At 42.0% G+C, this 19,768-nt stretch overlaps 1 protein-coding gene across 4 annotated transcripts in view; it reads right to left on the bottom strand.

Moving 5' to 3' along the window:
- LOC140481158 (interleukin-5 receptor subunit alpha-like) overlaps window positions 1–19,768 on the bottom strand; it is a 58,003-nt gene that overhangs the window by 18,087 nt on the left and 20,148 nt on the right. For 2 of the 4 annotated variants that reach the window (XM_072576918.1, XM_072576919.1), the window contains exons 2-7: window positions 19,579–19,714; window positions 17,293–17,438; window positions 12,895–13,036; window positions 10,226–10,346; window positions 7,765–7,946; window positions 3,245–3,384 (exon numbers count right to left, since the gene is read on the bottom strand). In XM_072576918.1, coding sequence (XP_072433019.1) covers window positions 3,245–3,384; window positions 7,765–7,946; window positions 10,226–10,346; window positions 12,895–13,036; window positions 17,293–17,438; window positions 19,579–19,666 — 819 coding nt within the window. In that variant the 5' untranslated portion in view covers window positions 19,667–19,714. The remainder of the gene's footprint in view (window positions 1–3,244; window positions 3,385–7,764; window positions 7,947–10,225; window positions 10,347–12,894; window positions 13,037–17,292; window positions 17,439–19,578; window positions 19,715–19,768) is intronic. The other 2 variants (XM_072576920.1, XM_072576921.1) reach the window with 2 other exon arrangements.

Below are 19,768 nucleotides of genomic sequence, written 5' to 3'. Positions count from 1 at the left end.
AACAAATGAATAAAGAGAAAGTTATACAATGACAAGGCAATGAAGTGCCTGTTGCAACTCAGAATCCCTTTAATACAGAAGCCATTTTAAATGAACAGCCTTTTTAAATTTTGGATTTGAGAAACAGCATGTTATACACATACAGTGCAGGCCATCATGGATTTTGGCATCGTCCTGCTTTTTAGGACAGAATCATAAAATTATGATGGCCATTTGGCTCATTGTGCCTACATACAGCTCTATTGTCCAATGCCAATCTCCTGCCTTTTCTCCACAGCCATACACACCATGTCTATCCACAAACAATGCCCTCTTGAATGTCTAAATTGAACCTGCCTCCACCACATTTCCAGGCAGTGCATTCCGCACACTAACTACTCTCTGAGTGAAAAGCATTTTTTTTCCCCATCACATTAGGTTTGTTTGCACAGGAGGACATGGAGAGCAATGAGGGAAGGTTTGAGGCAGCTTATACTCTAGCAAATGGCATTGGGCAAGACAAGCCATTCATTGGGTGTAGGTGTGCTATCTCGTGTTCAATGTTCAGACTGAGGCACCCCATGGCAAAACAAAGGCGTACAAGCCTAAAACATTGACTTATCTCCAGTTGGAGCATTGTCTTCAGTTCTGGGCACCATAGTTTAGGAAGAATGTGATGCCATTGGAGTAAGAAATTACAGAGCGTTGTGAATGCAGCCCAGTCAATCATGAAAACCAGCCTTCCATCCATTGACTCCATTTATACTTCCCACTCCCTTGGGAAAGCAGCCAACATAATCAAACTCTGTCCTACCCTGCATATACTCTCTTTCACCCACTTATTTCAGGCAGAAGAATACATGAACTAGGTTTCCTCCCATAGTCCAAAGATGTGCAGGTTCGGTGAATTGTCCATGCTAAATTGCCCGTAGTGTTGGGTGCATTAGTCAGGGGTGAATGTAGGGGAATGGGTCTGGGTGGGTTTCTCTTCGGAGGGTAGGTGTGGACTTGCTGGGCCGAAGGGCCTGATTCAAGAACAACTTCTTCCCCATTGCTATCAGACTTATGAATAAACCTCTCATATATTAAAGTTGTTCTTTCTCTGTACTTTCTGTGTATCTTAACACCATATTCTGCATTCTGTTCTATTACCCTGATGTAAGGTGTGATTTGCCTGGAATACATGCAAAGCAATACTTTTCACTGTATCTCAATACATGTGACAATAATCAAAGTACAGAGAAAATTCACAGGAATTCCAGGGATGAGTAACTTCGGTTATGCAGATAGAGAGTAGGTATCATTGAGAGGATATGGACAGCAAATATATAGGGACACTACCACCTGCAAGATCAGCTCCAAGCCACACAGCATCCTGACTTCGAATTATATGACTAATCCTTCATTGTCACTGATCCTTCATTGTCACTGGTTCAGAATCCTGGAACTCCCTCTTGAACAGTGCTGTGGACCTCCCTACATGCAGATAACTGCAGTGGTTCAGTGAACTGGCTTACCAGCACCTTCTGAAGGACAATTCAGGGTGGACAATAAGCCAGCAACACTCACATTCATGAATAGATAAATGAAAGATATTGAAGAAGTTGGGACTGTTTCCTTAGAGCAGAGAGAAGATTGGGATTGAATACATATACTCAAAATCATTTAAGGTTGGAAAATTATTCCTATTCATAAAGTTTTTTTTCATTTTACATTCAAGTTTTCTTTTTCCAGCTTTTGCAAAATTTTGGTTTTGGCAACATTTAATGTCAGACCTACTAAATTCAATTAACATAACACTTCTCTAAACAAAAGAAACATAATGAACACTCTGTATATCCATACAAATTCCTCATCAATATGGCATTGCAAGCCTACTTCATAAAAACATCACATTGTAAATGACGTGAAATAAGCAGAAATTGTTGGAGAATCTCAATAGGTCCGGCAACATCTCTAAAGAGAAAGCAGAGTTAACGTTTCACGCCCGTGACCCGACAAATGATGTACATTAGAACTTCGATTACCCGAACATCAATTCTCTGAATTTTGGATTATCTGAACAAGGTTGTAAGGTCCTATAAAAATGGGATTAGGCAATTCAGCATTCAGTTATCATCTAAATGGCATTATGGTGTGCATTGCCAGATAACCAAGAGAAGGTCAATAACAGGCACTCAAATTATCACTTTTTTCTGGTTATCCAAACGATCAATTATCTGAACAAGATACTCCCCGCCCATCTAGTTCTGAATATTGAGGTTCTACTGCATCCTTTTGGGTATGTGTGACTCCTTTTTTCTATGTCTTACTTGATTCATGGATTTTTAAGAAGGGAGTAATTTTCAGTGTCAACTTCTCTGGTGGTAACTTGTTTTATTATTTGATGGGATGTGGACTTTTCTGGTTTGGCCAGCATTTTCTGCCCATCCCAGTGACAAAGAACAAAGAACAATACAGCATGGGGACAGACCCTTCAGCCCTTCAAACCTGCGCTGACACATTTTGCCCTTCCATATTAAAACTGTCTTCACTTAAAGGATTTATATCCCTCCATTCCCTTCCTATTCCTGTAACCATTCACACGTTTCCTGAATACTGCTATTGCGTCTGCTTCCACCACCTCCTCTGGGAGCACATTCCAGACCCTCACCACTCTTTGTCTGAAAATGTAGCCTTGCACATCTCTTTTAAACTTCCCTTCTGCACCTTGAACCTGTCTTCCCTAGTAAGTGATCCCTCCATCCTGCGAAAAAACCTCAAACTTTCCACTCTATCCATGCACATTCACAATCTTAGAAACTTCCATGAGGTCGCCCCCAACAACCGCCTGCATTCCAGTGAAAACAAATCCTGTCTATCCAACCTTTCTTTGTAGCTAAAATCCCCATACCAGGCAACATCCTGGTAAACCTTTTCTGTACCTTCTCCAAAGCATCCATATCCCTCTAGTAGTGCGGTGGCCAGAACTGTATGGAATATTCCAAGTCTGTCCTAACTAAAGTTCTGTAAAGCTGTAGTATAACTTGGATATCCTTATACCCAAAGCCCTTTCCAATGAAGGCAATTACACTATAGGCCTTTTTTACTACCTTATCTATCTGCAATGCTACCTTTAGTGATCTATGGACCTGCACATCCAGATCCCTTTCATCAGGTGATGGCGAGCTGCTATCTTGGATTATTGCAAGCTTTCATCTCAGGCAGGCAATAGTTTGGCTCCTTCATATTAGAGCTACTAGTAAGATCTATGCTATTTCCTTACCTCATGTTTTTGGTCACTCCAGTTTGTGATATTTATTTGATAGGTGTGACAATCGTCATTAAGATCCATTTCTGGAAGTTCCCATTTTACTTCATCAGTGCTTTTGTTTATCACAATATTTATTGGAGGGTCAAGTTTTTCTGGAACAAGAGAATTCATCTTCAAACCAGCGCATGTATTGAGATTGCTGAAACAGTTCTGAAGTTATGGCTGAAGACTAAATGACAGCTGACGAGTTTCATAGACAGTAAGGTATATGAAGAGTAGGCCATTCAATGAGATCATGCCTGATCACAATTCTGACTTTCCCCACAACACTTGATTATCTTATTGATTAAGAAAAGCTGTCTGCCTTAGACTTGAAAGCCCGAAGGAAATGCAAATTTACTATTCTCTGAAAGAAGAAATTCCGCCTTGCCTGTATTTTAAGTGGGTGACACTTTACTCTGAGGTTATGCCCTCTGGTCCTAGATTCTCCCACAAAAGGACATACCTTCTCCACATCCCTATCAGTCGGAGTATACTTAAGAGTGATATCAGGTGGGCAAAAAGGGGACAGGAGATAGCATTAGAAAATATGGTTAAGGAGAATCCAAAGGGATTTCATAAATACATTAAGGACATGGGAGTAACTAGGGAGAAAATAAGGCCCTTAAAGATCTGTAAGGCCACCTATGTGTGGAACCACACAAGAAGGGGGATATGCTAAACAAGTATTTTGCTTCAGTGTTTACTGTGGAGAAGGATGTGGAAGAAAATGAAAGTGGGGAAATAAGTAACGACATCTTGAAAAATGTTCATATTACACAGGAGGAGGAGGCGGTGCTGTACAGCTTAAAATGCATAAAGGTGGATAAATCTCCCGACCTGATCAGGTGTATCCTAGAATCCTGTGGTAAGGTAGGGAAGTGATTGCTGGGTCCCTTTTTGAGATATTTGTATCATCGATAGTCACAGGTGAGGTGCCGGAAGACTGGAGATTGGTTAATGTGGTACCACTACTTACTAATGTGGTAAGGAAGAGCCAGGGAACTATAGACCAGTGAGCCTGATGTTGGTGGTAGGCAAGTTGTTGGAGGGAACCCTTAGGGACAGGATTTACATGAATATGGAATGGCAGTGACTGAGTAGGGTTAGTCACCAAGGGTTTGTGTGTGGGAAACTGTGTCGCATTGACTGGATTGAGTTGTTTGAAGAAGTAACGAAGAGGATTGATGAGGGTAGAGTGGAGGACGTGAGCTATTTGGACTTCAGTAAGGTGTTCGAAAAGGTTCTTCGTGGTAGACTGGTTAGATCTCATGGAACACAGGGAGAACCATCAATTTGGATACAGAACCGGCTTGAAGGTAAAGACAGAGGGTGGTGGTGGAGTGTTGCTTTTCAGATTGGAGGCCTGTGACCAGTGGAGTGCCACAAGGATCAGTGCTGGGTTCACTGCTTTTTGCCATTTATATAAATTATTTGGATGGGAACATAGGAGGTATATTTACTAAGTTTGCAAATGACAACAAGATTGGAGGTATAGTGGACAGCGGGGAAGGTTACCTCAGAGTACAGCGGGATCTTGGGCCAATGGGCTGAGGACTGGCAGGTGGAGTTTAGTTTAGGTAAATGTGAAGTGCTGCTTTATAGAAAAGCAAATCAGGGCAGGACTTATACACTTAATGGTAAGATCCTGGGAAGTTTTGCTGAACAAAGAGACCTAAGAGTACAGGTTCATATTTCCCTAAAATTGGAGTCTCAAGTAGGTAGGATAGTGAAGAAGGCATTTGGTATGCTTGCCTTTATTGATCTGTGCACTGAGTATAGGAATCATATTGTGGCTATACAGAACATTGGTTAGGCCACTTTTGGAGTATTGTGTAATTTGTTTGGTCTCCCTGCTGTGGGAAAGAAGTTTCCCTGGGGTGGGGGAGTTCAAAACTAGAGGGCATAGGCTTAGTGTGAGAGGGGAAAAATTTAAAAGGGTCCTAAGGGGCAATGTCTTGATGCAAAGGATGGTATGTGTATGGAATGAGCTGCTGAAGGAAGTGGTGGAGGCTGGTACAATTACACCATTTAAAAGGCATTAGGATGGGCATATAAATGGGAAGGGTTTAGAGGGATATGGGCTAAATGCTGGCAAATAGGAGTAAATTTATCTCGGATATTTGGTCAGCCTGGAACAGTTGAACCGAAGGGTCTGTTTCTGTGCAGTACATCTCTAAGTCCCCTAAGTATTTTAAAAGTTCAATAAAGTCTGTCTTTCTTCTCAATTCCAATTCCTAACCTACCACCCTCTCTAACCTGTCCAGCCTCTCAACTCAGCAGGTCAGGCAGTATCTGTGGAGAGAAAGCAGAGTTAACATTTTAAGCCCAGTGACACTTCTTCAGAACTGATTTCCTGCATCTGCAGTTCTTTCAATTTTTTTTAAACAGGGAGTAGAGTTAAATAATAAAAAGCATGACACTTGAGTTCAAGATGAGGGCAAATTACTCTGCTCAGAGGATTGTGGATGTTGGAACTCTTTACCACAGAAGGCTGTGGAATTTCAGATTTTGAGTGTGTTTAACATTGAGATTAATATGTTTCGGATTACTCATGATGTATCGGGTAATGGGGGCGTGGTGAGTAAAAGACTCTGAAATGTTTGATCAAGTTATATCATATTGAAAAGCAGGGCAGGCTTATCTGGCATTCTCCTTATCCTTGTTCCGAAGGTCAAGTTCTGGAATCTCTTTCCCAACAGCTTTTTCTTCCCAGAGTTGTTTGGCAGATTTTTGCTACATTTGTGGTGGGAGAATTTGACTCCTTAATCTCTCGAACAGGCAGTACTGCAGATAATGCTGACGATGTGTATTCATTAGTAGGTTGTGATATTATAGGCTTCAGAACTCTGATAACTTTGATTCTGGTCTCCCTGCTGCAGGAAGGATGTGAAACTTGAAAGGGTTCAGAAAAGATTTACAAGGATGTTGCCAGGGTTGGAGGATTTGAGCTAGAGGGAGAGTATAAATAGGCTGGGGCTGTTTTCCCTGGAGCATCGAAGGCTGAGGGGTGACTTTACAGAGGTTTATAAAATCATGAGGGGCGTGGATAGGGTAAATAGACAAGGTCTTTTCCCTGGGGTGGGGGAGTCCAGAACTAGTGAGCACTTTAGGGTGAGAGGGGGGAAAATTTAAAAGAGACCTAAGGTTTAACTTTTTCACGCAGAGGGTGGTGTGTGTATGGAAGAGGTAGAGGCTGGTACAATTACAACATTTAAAAGGCATCTGGATGGGTACATGAATAGGGAGGGTTTAGATGGATAGGGACCAAGTGCTGACAAATAAAAATGGATTAGTTTAGAATATCTGGTCAGCATGGATGCTTTGGACCACAGGTCTGTTTCTGTGGTGTACATCTCTATGACTTTTAAAAAAATTCATTCATGGAACATTGGCATCACTTTTTGTCCATCCCTAATTACACAGAGTGCAGTTAAGAGTCAACCACATGTGTCTGGAGTCATGTTTAGGCCAGACCAGGCAAGGATGGCAGCTTCCTTCCTTCAAGGAACCAGATGGGTTTTTCCCCAAGAATTGGCAATTGATTTGTGATCATTGTTAATTCCAGATACTTATTGAATTCAAATTCCACCACAGTGGGATTTGAACCTGAGTCCACAGGACACTATCTGGATCAACAGCCCAGCGATAATACCATTAGGCTATCGCCTCCCCTATTCTCTATAACTGTCTATGGACTGAATGAATCAACAAGAGATAAATTATTGCACACAGCAATTAACTCCAGAATAAATAGTTAAAGAATAAAAAACAAGATGTTACACAGAGACTGAAGCAATTAGCTGTGCCTTGGTGAGATTACATAAACAAAACTGCTTTGACAACTGCCTGATAAATTGGATACTTTTCCACCACAAAGGACAACAGACTGCTCTGTAGAAGAGTTTAAAGAGTTAGTCACAGGAAAGATGCATCTTCAAACAGACAGTCAGTGCCAAATGCAACAAGGAGCAAAGAAACTACTTTTGATAAGAAAGCCAGCTACAGAGTTGCAGTATCTCGGATGAAAGACTCTAAAGAAATCATCAGTATACCACCCCGATTCCGAAGGATGAACATTTGTATAAGGATCAAACAACAGAAGCCTCCTGTGGAATTTCGAAGAACAACACTGCACAAGATTCCAATCCTGGAGAGACAGACCACCATCAGTTGAAGCCCTGGCCAGATATCACCATTAAGCGGGCAATAGCTAAGTTGGGTCACGAGCTAATACATGTTACCAGAGGGGTCTAATATTTGGTTGATAAAATTTGAATTATTGTTTCAGTACTGGATTGCCTGTGAGATTTCTTACTAAGTCGCCAAATTAAAGGTAATTTATCCACAAAAAGGCTAAGCTACAAAATATTCATACATAGCCATGGACGTCACTTAATGGTGATATGGGACAAGAAACATTGATTGTATCTTGATTGATATTTATCTACATTTGAAAAGCTCTGAATGGAAAGAAAGACATTGTTACTTACGGTAGGTGGCTGGAAAAATGTTTCTGCAGTACGGTAATTTTGTCTTGTTGCTCAATTCGCTAACACAAATGTTCACCTCAGTGAGCAAGTGCTCTTCATATTTATGACCATAGCAGGCAACATTTCTCTGTCCATTGGTCTGATAATGTGTGCAGTTCTTTACATCATCTGCATATGCTTTCCTTGAAAAGATAACATTTGAGCAATAAATTCCTTCATACTGTGACCTATAGTTAGAAAGGCTGCTGGACAAGTGAACAAGAAGATTAAAAGATGGACAGACAATAAGAAAGATTTTAAATTCAATTCAGGTGATGGCGGACTCTTCACTGGCTCGTAGTCACAATCCTGACCCTGAGCTATTTCCAATGATTACGATGATGGTGATGAGTGTGTGTGTGAGAGAGAGAAGGTGGGGGTGGTTGGCAGGGAGTGTCAAAGTTCGATCAACTGTCCACTAGGAAGTGGTGGGCAACCAATGAAGACCAATTCTTGTTCATTGTAGAGTCTATTATGATCCCACCTTCACATTAGCAAGAATGTCCCAACTCACAGTGACCCTCCTCCAGTCCAACTCAATGTGATGGTTTCAGACTGAGAATGGTTTCACGGAGGTTTTCAACAATATGAGCGAACCTGGACAGGGTCAATAGGGAGAAACTGTTCCTGCTTATAAATGGGAAAAGAGTGAGAGGGCATAGAGTTAAAATTATATGCAAACAAAGTGAGGATGCCATGAGAAAAGAAAGATAGTAAGGATGTGGAATGCACTGTCTGGAAAGGTGTTGAAGGCCGGTTCAGTTGGGGCATTCAGGAGACCATTGAATGATTATTTGGATAGAAGCAGTATCCAGGGACGTGGGGAAAAGGCAGGAGATTGGCACTAGGTAATAGAACCAGTACAAGTCCGATGGGCCAAATGGTCTCCTTCTGTGTCATAACAGTTCAATGACTCTGGGAAAGGGGCTGGGGGTGGGGGGCGGGGGGGCAGGGTTCGATGATGAACTTCACTGGGACCACTCCCCACTCTCTAGGGTTGGTCCTCCAGGATTAGCATGCAGTCAGCTGTAACTTTTAAAAAAAACCACATAAATAAACTCTTTCACTTGTCCCTCACAGTGTCCATCCTCACATGAGCTGTCGCCACCTCCCATTCATCCCCAGGTAGTGGGGACCCTCCCGAAATCGCTGATTCAGTGGTAAACCCAAAGTCGAGCTTTTAATAGTCTAAAAAGTTTAGAAAATGCAAGTGGGTGTGCAATGCATATCGTTTGGGGCCAGGATTTAATAACTGCATTTGAAATCGTGAAACATTTTAATGTAGTGTGTACAGAGAGATCATTAACTCTGATTTCTCTCCACAGATGCTGCCAGACCTGCTGAAAATTTCCAGCAGTTTCTGTTTTTGTTTCAGATTTCCAACGTCCACAGTTCTTTCCATATCTTAGAGGGATTTCCTATTCTGGAGAACAGCAAACTAGAGACTGCCAGTATAAATTAATCACCAATAAATCCAACTGAGGGTTTATAGGGAATGTTTTTACTCATGAAATGGCAAGAATGTGGAAGTTACTACCATAAGGAGTAATACAGGTATCAATGAATATAAGGTGCAGCTAAACAAGCAGATAGGGAAGATAAGTTTAGAGGACTACATTTAAATGAGAAGAGATAGGTGCAGGTTCAAAAAGAACATACTGGCATGGACTGGTTGGGTTTAATGTCCTGCTTCTTTGCCTTAAAAATTCAAAAACTTATCTAAACAATATCTAGACAAAAATAAGACAATAGTATTGTAAGAGTCATACAGCACAGAAGCAGATCCTTTGATCCAACCAGTCTAAGCCAACCATAATCGTGAACTAGTCCCACCTGCCTGTTCCTGGTCCATATCCCTCCAAACCTTTCCTGTTCATGAACTTATCCAAATGTCTTAAACGTTCTAACAGTACGCGCGTCCACCACTTCCGTTGGAAGTCCATTCCGCGTATAAACCGCTCTATGTGCAAAAAGGTTGCTCCTCATGTCTTTTTAAAATCTTTGTCCTGTCACCTTAAAAAACATGCCCCAGTCTTAAAACTGCCCACACTAGGGAAAAGATGCCTATCATTTAGCTTATCTCTACCCCTCATGAACTTATAAACATCTCTAAGACCAGCCCTTAAACGCTTCCACTCCAGTGAAAAATGGTCTATGAATTTTTCTTAACAATGAACTTCAAGTCTGAAGGAATGGAAAGTTTATCTTGCTTAATTCTGCAGGCTGCTTGGATAGGTGAGACCCCTGGTTGAAGTTGCCCTATAGTGATTGCTATTGGTTCTGTTACATATTACAAGTTTATCAGGGGTACAGCTCTAAAATGTTTTCTATTGAAACACTTGTACATAAAAATTTAGTTCCTAGATTTAATACAATACTCATAACAGGAAAGCAAAATAGATAGATGGAAGGGGATCCTCACCTGTAGGATAAAAAGTATTCTGCGTCTGGGGGTGCATCTTCAGCTATGTTCCAAGTGCAGTTCATGTAGGTGGTTCCATAAAAAACACATGTGAGATTGTCAATTGAGGTAAATGCGTCACCTGTGTAAGCAAAATTATTAGAAAAAGAATATAAAATTATGCCTGTAGAATAATCCCTTCAATCCAAAGTCATATTCAGCACCCACTGTAATATCGTGGGATTTCAAAAATGACTGAATTCATTCGCATGATATCAGTTCTCCCAAAATCGTAGAGCCATCAACACAGAAACAGGCCCTTCGGCCCAACCAGTCCATGCCAAACATAGTCCCAAACTAAACTAGTTCCACCTGTCTGCTTCAGGTCCATATCCCTCCAAACCTTTCTTATTCATGTATGTATCTATGTGTCTTTTAAATGTTGCACCTGTGCCCACATCCACCACTTCCTCAGGAAGTTCATTCCGCATGTGAACCACCTTCTGTATAAAAGATTTGCCCCTCATGTCTTTTGTTTAAATCTGTCTCCTCTCACCTTAAAAATATGCCCCATAGTCTTGAATAACCCCATCCTAGGGAAAAAAAACAACCAATAGCATTAACTCTATCTATACCCCTCATGATTTCATAAATCTCTATAAGGTCACCTTCCAATCTCCTACATGCCAGTGAAAAACGTCCCAGCCTTTCTTTATAACTCAAATCTCCCACACCTGGCAACTTCTGGTAAATCATTTTTGAACCTTCTTTAGCTTAATAATATACTTCCTATAATAGGGCAAACAGAACTGGACACAATACTCCAGAAAGGGCCTCACCAATGCCCTGTAACAACCTCAACATGACTTCCCAACTCAAAAGGCTGAGCAATGGAGGCACTTTTTTGACCACCCTGTCTATATGTGGCGCAAACTGCAAAAAGTTAAACCTGAACCTTTAGGTCCCTCTGTTCTACCATACTAATCAAAATCCTACCATTGGTTCTCTAAGTCTTGCCCTCTTTGTTGTTCCAAAATGCGATACCATGCATCTATCCAAATTGATCACCATCTGCCATTTTTCAGCCCATCGACCCATTTGATGATGACCCCTTTGTAATCTTAGAAAATCTTCTTCACTCTATTAACACTTCAACTGTCTCCAAAGTGATCATAGCTTAAGGCTCCTGGGTATGGTGATACCTGAGAGAGTCATTAGGTGGCACAATGGATTGGTGTCATGACCTGGAATCTGATTAAATCTAAAATCTTGTTTACGTAACATGAAAGCATGCTCCAGTAATGGTTGAATAAATATCCCATATTTAATCATCATCCCTAAAAACGCCAGAAAATACAAAATGAGTATCCCAGGCAAAGACTGTCTTTTGGGCTTCTCTGACAGGGATATTGGTTGCAATAATATTTGTCCGGACATGTCTCAGTTGGTAGCAGTCTCAACGCTGATTCCAGGTTCTAAATCTCACTCAGGAGCTGAGCCCAAAATAAAGCTGCAATACTGAGGGTATGTTTCACTACACAAGTGATTCTTCAAGGCTTCCAAAGGGTATTCAGACAAGAGTCTTTCTGTCCTCTCACATTAATGGAAAAGATTCCACTGGCATCACAAACCAGCCATCCAGCTAACTGAGCTAACCAATTCAGGCGGCACAGTGGCTCAGTGGTTAGCACTGCTGCCTCACAGAGGCCCGGGTTCAATTCCTGCCTCCGGCAACAGTCTGTGTGGAGTTTGCACACTGTCTGCGTGGGTTTCCTCCGGGTGCTCCGATTTCCTCCCACATTCCAAGGATATGCAGGTTAGGCGAATTGGCCATGCTAAATTGTCTGCAATGTTAGGTGGATTAGTCAGGGGTAAATGTAGGGGAATGAGTCTGGGTGGGTTGCTCTTCAGAGGGTCAGTGTGGACTTGTTAGGCTGAAGGGCCTGTTTCCACACTGTAGAGAATCTAATCTAAAACCTCTGTTCAAATGCTAATCAACACAGAATGTGGCTATTGTCACATTGCCATCTCCCAGAGAATTTTATTTGTGCAAATTGGTCGCTACATTTAATCCATTACAAGACTCTGCATTTCAAAAAGTACCTTATTAACTGTAAAGCATTTCTGAGATGTCAGGTGAAAATTACAGGAGATATTGGAATCTGTACTGAAAACAACAAATGCTGGAGATCGCAGCGGGTCAGACAGCATCCATGAACAGAGCAAGCTAACATTTCGAGTCTAGATGATTCTTCATCAGAGCTAAAGTGAAGTGTGGAGGGGCCACCTATTTTGCTATAACTGAGGTAAGGATGTGGAGTGTAGAGTGCCAGGGGAGATGTGGTGAAAGAGATGCATTATTTTTGTGGCAAGCATATCCTTCCTTCAATAAATGACCAAAACTGTATCCAATATTCCAACTGTGATCTCACCAAGGCTCTTTAGTTGTGCAAGAACACCCTATGCAATTGTAAAAATGAGGCAGCATAAACATGGTGCGCTGGCCATGTGAGAAATATGATCACCCCCGCCCCCCACCCCCGCCCCCGACAGGCTTCACTTGGATAACTGGGGAGGCAGGTAATAGATTGCAAGGTTGAGATGGGAGACCTGTTTCTAAGCTTTACAACTAAAAAAAAATGTCAACACAAAAATATCCACATAAATAAATTAGTAAAGCGATAACGTACGTGATGGGTGAAAAATCATTTTAGTCCAATTGCTAGATGTCGCCTTTTCATCACCTTTGGAAAGTTTAACTTGAACAAGTATTCCTCGATGGATTTCCATATTTATTTTCTGTTCATGAGTTTTAATGAGGACATCATTTAACTAGTTTAACAAAAGTAAAACAGCTTGAAAGTTATTGATGACAATGTCAAACTTCAATTTGTGACAGGTAAATGCATGACATAAAGGAGAGAATGGAGTCATACAGCATGGAAACTGACCCTTTGGCCCAACCGGTCCACACCAACCATGTTCCCAAAGTTAAGTAATCCCACCAGCCTGCACTTCAGCCATATCCCTCCAACACTTTCCTATTCATGAACTTATCCAAATGTCTTTTCAATGTTGTAACTGTACCCGCATCCTCTGGTGATTCATTTCAAACACCAAACACCATCTGTGTAAAAAAGTTACCCTTTTTATGTGCCCTTTTAAAATCTTTCTCCTTTCACTTTAAAAATATGCGGCTTAATTTTGAATGCCAACTTTGAGGTATTCAAAACACCCTTGCCATTCATCTTATTTATACCACTCATGATTTTATAACCCTCTGTACCTCCTACACTCCAGGGAAAAAAATTCTAGTCTTTCTAGTCTATTTTCAGATCTCAAACCTTCTCTTCCCAGTAACATGCTGGTAAATCTTTTCTGAACCCTCTCCAGTTTAATAATATCCTTCCTTTAACAGAGTGACCAGAACTGTAGGCAGTACTCCAGAAGAGACGGCACCAATATCCTGTATGACCTCAACACGACATCCCAACTCCTGTACTCAAATGTGTAAGCTGATAGGGTTAGTCAATGACAGAAGAGAGTAGGTTTTTTTTTCAATCATAAGATGTAGGTATCGTTGGCTGGACCAATATTTACTCCCCATCCAATACATGCAGCGTGAATGACAATGATGTGTAACTGTCTCAAGTGGCCAAAAATCAGTACTTAGGTTCAAGTTAATAATGGAAACTATTGAACTAAAAATGGATTATAAAGGCAAATAAACAGTAAGTGATAGACAGAATTAACCAATCCCACAACCAATAGAACAGATGTAAGTTCTGCTGGTCCTGCTCCATCCATTTGTGAATGGTAGTGGACAATAAATAACTCACTAGAAGAGGAAGTGCTCCAAAATATCCAAAATGATTGGGGGGGGGGGCAGCACATTATCTTGGCTTTCTCAAGTAATCCCCAGAATTGCAGATACCAGTCTTCAGCCAATTCAAATCACTCCACACGATATGAAGAAATGGTTGGAGACCCTGGATACTGCAAGGGCTACTGGCCCTGACAACATTCTGGCAACAGCATTGAAGACTTGTGCTCCAGAATATACTAGTCCCTTAGCCAAGCTATCCCAGCAGAATTACAACTGGCATCCACCCAATAATGTGGAAAATTGCCCAAGAATGTCCTGTATATAAAAATAGGACAAATCCAACCCAGCCAATTATCGCCCCATCAGTCTATTCTTGATCATCAGGTGATGGAAGGTGTCATCAATGAAGATATCAAGCAGTACTTCCTTGGCAATAACCTGCTCAATGACACCCAGTTTGGATTCTGCCTTGGACAAGGAGTTGAATTCCTAAGGTGAGATGAGAGTGACTGTCCTTGGCATCAAGGCTGCATTTGACTGAGTATCGTCAATGAGCCCTGACAAAATTGTAGTCAATGGGAATCAAGGAGTAGATTCTTCATTAGTTGGAGACATAGCTGTCACATAGGAAGATGGTTGTAGTTGCTGAAAATCAGTCTTCTCAGTTCCAGGACATCTCTGCAGGAGTTCCTTAGAGTAGTGTCCCAGGCTCAACCACCTTAAGGTGCTTCATTAAGGACCTGCCCTCTAGCATAAAGTCAGAGGTGGGGATGTTCGCTGATGATTTCACAATGCTTAGTACAATTCATGACTCCTCAGATACTAAAGCATTCCATTGACTGATATATTGTTGTCACATGTATCGAGGTACAGTGAAAAGTGTTGTTCTGTGTGCTATATGGGCACTATACTATACTATATGAAGTGTATCAAGGTAGCAGAGCAGAGTACAGAATACAGAGGAACCTTGACTATCCGAATACCAATTATCCAAAAATCAGATTATCCGGAGGAGATCGCCAGGTCGCGATAGAAACATTACATCAAAGACATGTTTCCAACAGTGATCACTTTGTTTGTTTACAATGATTAAACAGGCACTGTCTCCAAATGACTGACCTCCCACCCTCACTCCCCACACTTTCCCTGGTGTTCTACACAGGGGTGACCCTAAACCACTCCTTCCCCACATAATCTCTCCAACATTGTCTGTACAGGGCAAAAGTGGAAGCTGTCAAAAAGTTGCAGGAGGTGTTGCACGGGGTTGGGGGTGAGGTGAGGTATTGGGGACAAGGGGCGGTGTTGCATGAGGTTGGGGTGGGGGGAGGTGTTGGGCGGGGTTGGACGGGGTTGGAGGTGAGGTGAGGTGTTGGGGACGAGAGGCGGTGTTGCATGAGGTTGGGGCAGGGGGAGGTGTTGGGCAGGGCTGGATGGGGTTGGGGGTGAGGGGAGGTGTTGGGGCGGGGGCAGTGTTGCATGGGGTTGGAGGAGGGGGGCGGTGTTGGGGGTGAGGTCTCGCACACTGTGCTGCTGCTGCAGTCTCCTGAATGGGGAGCAGACTTTAAAAACTCCGAGCCCAAGAGGAAAGGCACTGAATCGATTAACCAAATAATCGATTATCTGAACGAAATACTGCCCACCCATCACGTTCGGATAATTGAGGTTCCCCTGTACAGTGTCACAGCTGCAGTGATAGAGACCTGAACTAACTTTGAGAGGCCTACTCAAAAGTCTGATCATGGGGGATGAAGCTATTCTTGAATCTGTCTATACATGTATTCAAACATTTATTTCTTCTGCCCAAGAGAAGAGGGTGGAAGAGAGTATAACCTGGGGTGGTAGAGGTCTTTGATTATGTTGGTTGCTTTCCTGAGGCAGCAGGAAGTGTAAATGGAGTCAATGGATGGGAAGCTGGCTTGCGCGATGGACTGGGCTGTTTTCATGACTCTCTGTGCTTTCATGTGATCTTGGGAAGAGCAGTTGCCATGCAACACTGTGATACATCTAGATAGGATGCTGTCTATGGTTCCCACACAGGTCATAGTCCCACAGGTTTATTCGGAAGCACTAGCTTTTGGAGCACTGCTCCTTCATCAGGTAGTTGTGGAGGTGAAGACCATGCTCACAGAAGTTCTAGCCAAGGGAGTCCAGTGTCATGGAGATGTGATACATTAAACAATCTCAGGCAATGACCAACATGAGAGAATCAAACAATTGCCCTTGATATTCAATGGCATTACCATAACTGAATCCTCCACTTTCAACATCCTGGACGTTGCCATTGACCAGAGACCAAACTAGAATAGCCACATAAATATAGTGTTTACTAGAGCAGGGTGGACGCTAGGAAAACTGCAGCGAGGTACTCACCTCCTGACTCCCCAAAGTTCACCATGTCCAAGTCAGGATTGTGATGGAATACTCTCCAGTTGTCTGAATGTGTACAAGTCCAACAACACTCAAGAGATTCGATACCATCCAGGAAAAAGCAGCCCGCTTGATTGGCACCATCAGTAAGCATTCACTTCCTCCACCACTGATACTCAAAAGAGTAAGGGGTATATAAAATGCATGGCAGAAATTCACCAAGGATTGATAGACGATACCTTCAGAATCTAGTTTCCACCAGGTGCTCTGGTTTTCTCCCACAATCCAAAGATGTGCAGGTTAGGTGAATTGACCATGTGAAATTGCCCATAGTGTTCAGGGATGTGTAGGTTAGATGCATTAGTCAGGGTTAAATGTAGAATAATAGGGTGGGGGAATGGGTCTGGGTGGGTTACACTTTGGAGGGCGGGAGTGGAATTGTTGGGCCAGATGGCCTGTTTCCACACTGTAGGGATTCTATGATTCTGTGAACTGACAGCTTCTATCATCTAGAAACACAAAGGAATCAGATACATGGGAATACCAGCAGCTGCAGGTTCCTGTCCAAGCCACTTGCCATTCTGAATTGGACATATATTGCCTTTCCTTCACTGTTAAATCTTGAAACTCTCGGTTTCTGCCTACACAATATGAACTGTGGCTATTCAAGAAGGCAGCTCACTACCACATTCTCCAGGGCAACTAGAGATGGACAATAAATGCTGGCCCAGCCCAAGATGCCCACATCCAATGAAAGCATACATTTAAAAAAAAAATCTCACTAAACCTTTCAGCTTAAAAGATAGGAATTTATAGGACAGATAAAGCCCATTTCTTTCAATATGGCTACTCCAAAAATTCTAAAATAGAGACTCAAGGTTTGTATAGTGCCTACCGTTTCATTCTTTTTATCCAGATAACTGCTGCGAAACCAGTAATAGGTATCATTATATGTACAATTGCAGCTTCCGCTCCAGGACACAATGTGCTCTCCCAAACGACCAGGGGCGAATTTAATATCCGTGGGTGGATTCGACTTAACTTGATAAAATAATGCAAACAGGGTTAATAAGGGATGGTGTATTGTTGATAAATGGAACATACACTTGACCTATGGTGGACTCCCAAAATGAACCAACAGTGTATTGGATTTGAAGTCGGACATTGGAAATAATTTAAAATGAAAATCTCATTCGCCTGTTTTATTGTGCCTAGTGAAGGAAAATGGACCTTTTGTCCAGTTGGCAGCTCCAGTATAACATAAGCTAACCTGAAAAGAATAAGGTGAACTGTGTCTGATAGTGGGGAGACAATATTACTGGCTTTCTTTATAATGAACACCAAAATCTGAATGTTCTGCTTCTCGTGGATGAGAATGTATCTTGCCTATCAAACGTCCTTCTCATGCGACTGAATCAAAATCTTGGAATTCCCTTTCTAACAGCACTATGGTTGCACCTACACCACAGGGGCTGCAACGGACTCAGAAAATGGTTCCACATACTGTGCCACATGAGGTGGGAACTGGGGGAGGGGCTCACTCACTCCAACTCCATTTTGATTTAATTCCCTCCCTTGTTTTCCCCATTTGTTTCTTACCTGTGATTGTTACACTGTCCCTGGTGGGCAGTGCTTGTAGAACTGGCATTTATTTAGTTAATTAGGTGATTTGGTGGTGGAATCTTTCCTTTCAAAATTACAAAATAGAGCTAGATTTTGGGTTTCAAGTATCAAGTTTGATTTGGCTCCATTTCCACTAATGTCTTGCTTCTCATTAGCCCTCGTGGACTGTGGTGGTTATTGTTTAATTAGCTGATGATTAAGTGGAGGATTTCTCCTGATCGCAGGCCTGGTTAAAGTAACCATCCACAAGACCAGGCAGCAGGCTGTGGAGCGTGTCATCTCTGCCAACTGTCTGCCCCTCTCCCATGGTTATATTCGTTACCCGGGTGTCCTTGGAGAAGGACTATGTGACGTCCATATCAATGCCTTATTTCTTCCTCTGACTCCAAATTGATTGAGTCACCTCCCACACCACCTTTGATGGTTTGCATCACCATTTGGCAGATTTCTCTTGTAATTATTCAATACACGGTTATTTTACTGATGGAGGTTATTAGTTTAAAAAAAGGTTTTTAAAAGGCACAATGGTTTTGGGAAGGTTGCTTGGTTATGTGTGTTAACTTTTATGGGTCAAAAGAATAAAATATTCTTTAAAGAGAGCTGTGTTTCCCCTTGGGGATGCTGAAATGCCTTATCTCTCGTTCCAATGCTATTACCCTTGTTCCCTTCCCTTCCCTTTCTTTTATTTTTGTTAATACTACACTGCCCCTGACGGGCAGCATTTGTAATTGCTCCTTGTTAAGTGGGAGCTAAGATGTGGAGGTGTCGGTGATGGAATGGGGGTGTCAGAAGTCACATGATACCAGGTTCACCTGATGAAGGAGCAGCAGTCCGAAAGATTGTGATTTCAAATAAACCTGTTGGACTATAACCCAGTGTCATGCAACTTCCGACTTTGTTAAGAGGGTGAATTGATCATTTTCTAGTGAATCTGACAAAACAAATGAGCTAGGGTTGTGGCGATATCTGTGCCTGTGAGCACTTGGAGAGGGAGCATGTGGTATCTGAAAATTTTCAGAGAATGGCGTGCAACACAAGAGGGTGAAGTATATAATTTCCCCATTTTAAAAAATTCTGTTGTTTCTCCACATGTGTTTTGAGCTGTGTCACACTGGGCCTGGTGGGCACAGTTTGCTATTTGTGTCTAGATTAGAGTGGGAAAGCACAGCAGGTCAAGCAGCATCCGAGGAGCAAGCCCTTGGATGCTGCTTGAACTGCTGCGCTTTTCCAGCACCACTCTAATCTAGACTCTGGTTTCCAGCATCTGCAGTCCTTGTTTTTACCACAGTTTGCTATTTGATCACTAGGGTGTTTGGATATCAAAGTGAGGAGCTGGTTTCTTGCTCCGAATGGGCAGTTTTGTTTTTAATTCGGTTAATTAAAAAAAACGGACTTGGTTTCTCACGCGTGGGGGGCAGAAGGGAAGAGAAAAGAGGCTGAAGTATATCTTAAACAGTAATGCAGTGGTAAATCTCAGAATGTCCTCTATTGCCCTGGTTTAGGAAATCGATATTGTGCATGGATTAAGTTAAATACCAAAAGAGTCGAAATCACTCACTCATTTCTTCCAGTGATATAACAGCACCTTCATTGACTGTAATTGTCCAAAGAATGGCCACTAGTAGGAAAGATGCAATGACAGGCATGATGCTGGATCACAGGGAACCTATATAACCATTGGTATATGTGACCACCTAAGGAATAGTATACAAACAGATTAGAATACTTAATCTCTTAGAATGCCATAC

Source organism: Chiloscyllium punctatum, chromosome 9 (genome assembly GCF_047496795.1).
Source record: "Chiloscyllium punctatum isolate Juve2018m chromosome 9, sChiPun1.3, whole genome shotgun sequence".
Taxonomy (NCBI): domain Eukaryota; kingdom Metazoa; phylum Chordata; class Chondrichthyes; order Orectolobiformes; family Hemiscylliidae; genus Chiloscyllium; species Chiloscyllium punctatum.
Note: the sequence above shows the minus strand (reverse complement) of the source record. Positions and strands in the feature narration are given on the sequence as shown.